We start from the raw sequence: 7500 nt of genomic DNA on the forward strand, positions 1-7500 counted from the left end.
AAAAAGAAATCGGACGGAAAGCTCCGGAGAAAAAAGAAAAGATGATGATGATGATGATGATGTGTTCTTTCCCCCCTCGCTTATGAAACGGACTAATTGGGGATGTGGTCAGAATCTTGTTTCATGCCTGAGCCGCTTGCCCTTTAACGAAACTTACAAGGATTTATGTTAGAAGCACAACCTGACCTTGTTTCTTCTCTCTTCCTTCTCTTCCCGACTCCCCCTCCCTCCCTCTCCCTCTTCCTCCCTCCCTCTCTCTCTCTCCAGGAGCGAGCCCTGGGCTGGATGGGACCCACCATGCCCCCCAGTAAGAAGGCCCAGAGCCCTAGCAGCGGAGCCAGCGCCTCGCAGGGGATGAGCCCGCCGTACCGGCAGGGGGACGCGGCCACGGCGGCGTCCGAGGCCGAGGCGGCCGACCTCTCCTTGTCCCTGTCCGCCTCCTTCTCCAAGGCGGAGGACGAGGAGCTCACCAGCCTCTCTTGGCTCCACGAGAGCACCGACCTCCTCAACAGCTTCAGCCACTCGGGCCTGCGTAGCGTCTCCCCCCTGCAGGACCCCGACGGCCAGCACCCGCGCTCCCCGTCCTCCTCGTCCCCCTCGCCCGACGACCCCCTGCTCGGCGACGCCCACACGGCCTACGACCTGGCGGCGGGCGCCAACCGGAAACCGCCGTACTCCTTCAGCTGCCTGATCTTCATGGCCATCGAGGACGCGCCCAACAAGCGGCTGCCGGTGAAGGACATCTACGGCTGGATCCTGGAGCACTTCCCCTACTTTGCAAACGCTCCCACCGGCTGGAAGAACTCGGTGCGCCACAACCTGTCGCTCAACAAGTGCTTCAAGAAGGTGGACAAAGACCGGAGCCAGGTAAAGACACGGGGATAGAATGTGGGATAACGTCTAAAGCCCCCCTGCAGGGATTTATCTAAACCGAAACGCTCCACAGTTGTATTCTCGGAACGCCGCAGACGGACCCGGGCTCCGTCCCGTGCGGTCCTGTAACTTCCAGGCACTTATCAGCCGTTTGCAGGCGTATCGGAGCTGAAGTCAAACATATTCTGTATTTTGTCTACAGCTGTACCAGATTCCTCCTTATCAATACTTGATGATCTCTGCTTTCATAGTTCTCTCCCACTTTGACGTTCCGCGCGCTCCCAGCGGGAGGAAAGGCGTTTCGCTTTTGATTTAAGTCCTGACGCAGACTTTCCACGCCGGCTCTCACATCCCGGGTTTTTTTACCCCATTACGGACTCTGGAGGTAAACGGGGGGGGAAATGAATCCTTCACTCAATTAGCTGTGAATTAATACGGCAGGATTTAATAACGCCGATGCCTGTCCACTTTAGGTTTCATCTGGCCCCAGGGTTGGTTTGGGGGGCTGGGGGAGGAGGGGGGGCTGGCTGGGGGGGAAGGGGAGGGGCCAAACGGCGAGGATCAATGCTCGCTTTGAGTGTTTAGCCGATTGAGATTACAGCGGAGGAGGTGGAAGCTCTTTACACTTTACTGTGACCAGCATGTGAACCTGAACCTTACAATGAGGCGTGTGTGTGTGTGTGTGTGTGTGTGTGTGTCTGTGTGTGTGTGTGTGTGTGTGTGTGTGTGTGTGTGTGTGTGTGTGTGTGTGTCTGTGTGTGTGTGTGTGTGTGAGAGTGTGTCTGTGTGTGTGTGTGTGTGTGTGTGTGTCTGTGTGTGTGTGTGTGTGTCTGTGTGTGTGTGTGTGTGTGTGTGTGTCTGTGTGTGTGTGTGTGTGTGAGAGTGTGTCTGTGTGTGTGTGTGTGTGTGTGTCTGTGTGTGTGTGTGTGTGTCTGTGTGTGTGTGTGTGTGTATGTGTTTTTCAGGGGCACTGGGGGAGGGGGTGCAGTTAGACGAAGGATGAAGAGGACATGGTGTGTGTGTGTGTGTGCGTGTGTGTATGAGAGTGAGTGTGTGTGTGTGTGTGTCTGCGTGTGTGCGTGTCTGTGTGTGTGTGTGTGTGAGCGTGTGTGTGAGCGTGTGTGTGAGCGTGTGTGTGTGTGTATGTGTGTGTGTGTGTACGCCCTCACGCTATGCTGTCATCTGGCCCTTGACTACAACGGCACAGAGTTTGCCTTGTATACATATCTCCATAGTAACTAGGTTGCAGTTGACATAAAAGTATGCTGTTGCTGTAGCAACGGGAAAACTGATTTGGCTTTACTGACTTGTGCTTGTGTGTGTGTATGTGTGTGTGTGTGTGTGTGTCTTTGTGAAAGTATGTTCATGTGGGATTTAAATGGGCATTGAGCTCAGAGGGGAGGAAAAGGTGTGTGTTTTTCAGGCTTCTGCATGTGTGTGTGTGTGTGTGTGTGTGTGTATTTGCGGCAGCATGTGTAGAGGTGATTTTGGCAAGGACGGGCAGTCTTGTCTTCCTGTCACTGCACACGGTTTAAGACAGCACGCTAATTAACCCTTCAAACCCTTTTTGCACGCACACACACACACGCACACATGCACGCATGCACACACTGGCATGCACACACACACACACGCAGACACTGGCACGCACACACTGGCATATCCGAAGGCAGGCACGGACAACACACATAACACATAAAGACACAAACAAACAAGCACAAACACACACCCTCACATGGGCTCACACACTCTGGAGCATGCATGAACGCTTAAGTGACTCACACACACACACACGCTCACACACACACACACGGTGCAGAAATGAGGGCACATCTCTGCAGACTGCTCCTCTACCTGCCAAGTGGTTGCTTTATCTGAAGCCGCAATTACAGAATCTCTGTGATTTCTCTGCGTCTGGTCCATTCAGAGCGCCGCACCGAGACCATCGCCGCCTCAAAACGTCTCTTCACGCCGCCGCCGCCGCCGCGCCTCGTCCTTTACCTCCCTTCACCTGTTTACCCTCCTTTCCTTCCCGCCGAATCGAGCGAATTGACAATGGCAGCGTGCCGAGTGTGATGTCATTGTAGCTGTTTTAGCGCGTCGTGGGAAAGAGAGGAAGACGCAGAGTTTGTGAGAGGGGGGTGGGGGTGGGGGGGTCGGTGGGGGGTTGAGTGTCGGAGACGCGGCTTTACTGCGAACGCACCAAATCATATTTCCATCAATTTACAGAGGTGGAGATTAATATGACAGTGGCCTATTTGTTCCAGTGACTGTATTTCTGGGTCATATCCAGGCAGATGACAAGATGGGGGACCAGTTTAGAATAAAGCTCGCCCGCTCTCTGTGTGTGTGCCTGCGTGTGTGTGCCTGCGTGTGTGTGTGTGTGTGTCGGCCTCGCGTGTGGCGGAGAGGGAGAGAGAGCGTGAGAGATTGTGAGTCCCGCGGTTGCCATGGCTTTGTTTATAAACAGGATTGTGCGCGGCGCTGAATGACATGCCTTAATGACAAGTGTTGTTGCCCTCAGACTTCTGGATCAGCGCTGAAGATCAGGGTCGTAGAAGCACAACACACACACGCACACACACACACACACGCTCGCTCGCTCAGTGGTGTATCACTCCAAAGCCTCTTATGAAATCACAGAGAGAGAGAGAGAGAGAGAGAGAGAGAGAGAGAGAGAGAGGGCAGTTTCTGTAATCTAAGATCCGCTCTGAGTATCGCTCTTCACCGCGTCACCTCTAGCTTGACCTTGGCCTCTTCAGACGAGAGCTCTCTTCACGCTTTACAAACTCGGACCGGTCGCGACCTGCAGGTCCTCTGAAAGTGAGCGCCGCTGTTTCTTCTTCTTCTGGACGCTTCGCAAAGGTCAGCAGGTCAGCGCCGTCACCAAACTGCTCCTCTACCTGCTTAACATAGAACCCCCAGACCGGCTGCTCTGTCTGAGACGAGCTACCGTCACCATGTCCCCCCCCCCCCCCTTCCCCCTCCTGTCTCATGACTTCCTGTTTTGCGTTTGTGACGATTTCCTGTTTTTTTTCTGCCGTTTCCCGTCGGTGCACTTGTTAGGTTTCTCTCTGTGAGACGTGTGAGCTCGCACCTGTGCAACAACGTTCCCACGTCTTCATCGCAACCTTCCTTCCTGTCAAACCGAGCCGAGTGCAGATACTCCCGTCTCCTCTCCCGTCTCCTCTCCCGTCTCCTCTCCCAAAACGCCATTTGAGATTTTTTTGGGCCGGGAACACGACATCGCCGGTGGCCAAGCTGGATGGCAGCGTGAGACGCGTCCACAGGCGGCCAACTCAGTGCTCCGGTGACCCAACACAGGCTGCCATCAAGCTCTGACTGCCACACATTTAGCTCCAAACTCTTCACAATCTGACACTTCTATAAACCACAGAAGAAGAATGCCATGTAAAACCAGTTATTTTCAAGCCTCTTCCTCCTTCCTTTGGGGTTTGTTGCTGCGTGGAAGCGCGAGTGTCAGGAAGAATCTTTTGAAGCGATTTCCGAGACGTGACGGCGGCGTAACGTTAACCTCTCCCCTCCTGCTTGACGTTGGATTAGCGGCATCAGACTTTAGAATCAGTTGCCGTGGCGAAACCCGCTCTGAAGTCAACTTCCTGTCAAGCCGACAGTCTGCAGAGTTTGAAACGTATCGACGTAAACGCACCCCGCAGACTCCGCAGCTGTCCGTCAAAGTTCCTCCGGCGAACGGATGACGAACTACCACAGTGTAGTACCACAAACTAACACAAACTAACACACACAAACACACACTACCACACACTACCACATACCACAGTATAAACCCTCCTGTTTAATTGGCTGACTGATTGCGTGTGTGTGTGTTTGTGTACACACAGTGCTGATGCGTCCTGGTACCACAGAGGGTTAATCAGGCTTAAACACGCCAAAGCTTAATGCTTCTATTCCAACTGCGGGCGTCCATCATTAAAACCGCCACGTGCTCGCCGCGCTGTGGAACGTTGAGCGGAGGTCAAATCAAAGTGCACGTGAAAGCGGAGCGGACGCCAAAGCCTCTTACACCGCCGCCACGCTGCTGGTTTCCTCCAGGTCGAGGCTTTTCCTCGCGTCTTGTTTGGTCTAGTTTTCTCTTGTTTTGCCTCTTGTTTGGTCTCGTTTCATCCCATGTGATCACAGAGTTCATCTGCATCACTACACATATGAGTGCGTGTGTGTGTTTCTCTCATAGTATCATGGTGTATGCTCTCCTATTGCTTCAGAACAGGAAGTGCTCTGCTGCGTGTCACGACAGTCCTGATGTTGCTTGGTGTTGTAGCACTGGAGAGGTTTCACTGGCGGGGGCAGTGGTAGTCAGACTTTTTTAATATCTCTCATTTCCAAGGGAGACCAGCCCCCACAGCTTATATAACACAGGAAACAGATGTTGGCAACACACACACACACACACACACACACACACACTCACACACTCTCTCTCTCCCTCCCTCCCCTCCTCTTTGTCTTTTGCTCGCGCTATGATGATGTTACCCAAACAAGTTCTGAATGTGTTTTGTCCACGGCGGCTCGTAAACTTTGCTTCCAGGCTTCAGGACTCAAAACCTGCAGCTCCTCCAGTCTCAAACGTTCTTCAGCGTCCTGTGATGATTACCCAGCGCTCAGATACGCAGGCCCGCGTTCAGATCAGACTCATATTGATTCATGTGTAATAAGTCCCAGTGTTAGATGGATGTTTAGCTGCCAGGAGCGTCAGAGCTCCGCCCGCTCTCTGGATGTTTAAGCCGCCTTTCTTCCTCCTCCTCGCAGGCGTCCTACTTTCTTGCTCTCTGCATCATTTATGTCGTACTTTAAACCAAACTCCAGCCCCTACAGAAAACTTTAAGCCCCAACTTTCCCCTCTAATGCCCGGTGAGGTAATCGATTTTAGAGAGAGATGCTGCCTCCTTCTCAACTTTGTGAATGTAGCAGAAAATGAAAAAAGTCCATTTCACCTCCTCGCCCACCCACAACCCCTCGCTTCTCCCCCCCCCAGATGATGCCTGTTGCCAAGGAGACTGCCATAGCCCAGGTGACAGACCCTTCCTGTGAGCCTCGCCCTGTGATTGGCCTATCGACCACGGCGGGGGGGGGGGGGGGGGGCCTGCAGATTGAGCGTGTTGATTGGCCGACTGTTTGGCAGAGGCAGGAGCCCGGCAGACAGCGTTTCTGTGGAGAGCATTGATTTAATCGGCTGGCACGCAGGCAGACATACACACACGTACACACACACACACACAGACACACACACACACGGCTGGGGGGCTGGAGGTGCAAGGGGAAATTTGGCCCAGTGGGGGTCACCTCTGTGGGAGTGAGTGTATGTGTGTGTAATATCATGCTCTCCAGGAGAGGCGTCGCTGGCAGTAATAGAAGCACTCCCAGGAGCAGAGCACGCTGGGTAATATCACACTCCCTAGGGAACCTACACACACACACACACACACACACACACACACGAGGAAGTACAGCACATACGGCCGGCGTGCGTACACACAGCTGACATACTAATGCAAAGATCCAGACAGGGCAGGCAGGAATCAAAACACACACGCGCACACACACACACACACACACACACACACACACACACACACAGGGCTTGGCTTATTCTCTGTGAGGTCAGACGCAGCAGCCGAGGATCAGCAGACGCACGGAAACGAGTCTTTATGTCTGGGCCAGCGTTTCCCCATTTTGCGTTTGTTCCCTTTAACAAGCTTCACACACACACACACACACACACACACTTACACACACTTCTGCATTCACACACTCCTGGCGTCTTTGTACCTGCTGACACATTCTGTGCGCAGGACTCAGCTAGTTGTGGTCAGAGTAGTGAGTTAGTTAGTTAGTTGTTGAGTTAGCTTGATTGTTGTTGTTTGTTTGTTTACTTCATTTCTTCACGTTTCAGAGCTCAGAAGTTTTGCCGACGACACTTTTCTAAGCGAGGTTCATTGGTTTTCAGTTTTAATATGGAGTTGCAGCCCATATTCTAGTGGCCTGCATATTGTTTTACTGTAATATCACATTGGGAAGACTGCGGCAATTCCCACTGTTAGCTTCCAGCAGGGAACGTTTGAATCTGTGAGCTGAGGAGGCAGGAGAGGAAATACAGGAGCCTTTTTAGGATTCGCCTCCCAATTAATGTACACACACACACACACACAGACACACACACACACACACACACACACACACACACACACACTCACACCCACACACTCTGGCATATGTGACATTTCCCTCTTCTTTATAGATTCCTCAGCAAAACAGAAACCCACCAATCGTGACACTTCTCCTCCCTGTCCCTGTACCCCCGCGTCTCCTCCTCGAGAGGGAGAGGGGGAGGGGGAGGGAGAGAGAGAGAGAGACTGAACGTTAGAAGGGACAGCTTTAATGTTATTCTTTCATACTCTCTCTCCCTCTCCCTCTCCCTCTCTCTGTCTCTCTCTGTCTCTCTCTCTCTCTCTCTCTCTCTCTCTCTCTCTCTCTCGTCCTGCTCGTCTTCTCCTCCTTAAACGCTCCTCGCCCCGATCTCTCCAGATCTTTGTCACATTTAAGATGACACGGCGAGATGAAAGAGGGAGACGTGGAGACGGGGAGACG

The 7500-nt window shown here is 52.8% G+C and overlaps 1 protein-coding gene across 1 annotated transcript in view; it reads left to right on the forward strand.

Moving 5' to 3' along the window:
• The window catches only part of LOC142988265 (forkhead box protein N3-like), a 37498-nt gene that overhangs the window by 12512 nt on the left and 17486 nt on the right, over positions 1-7500 (forward strand). The window contains exon 2 of the mRNA XM_076137386.1: positions 268-867. Coding sequence (XP_075993501.1) covers positions 286-867 — 582 coding nt within the window. The 5' untranslated portion in view covers positions 268-285. The remainder of the gene's footprint in view (positions 1-267; positions 868-7500) is intronic.

Source organism: Genypterus blacodes, unplaced genomic scaffold (assembly GCF_046128005.1).
Source record: "Genypterus blacodes isolate CSIRO-AG114 ecotype Tasmania unplaced genomic scaffold, CSIRO-AGI_Gbla_v1 ptg000308l_1, whole genome shotgun sequence".
Taxonomy (NCBI): domain Eukaryota; kingdom Metazoa; phylum Chordata; class Actinopteri; order Ophidiiformes; family Ophidiidae; genus Genypterus; species Genypterus blacodes.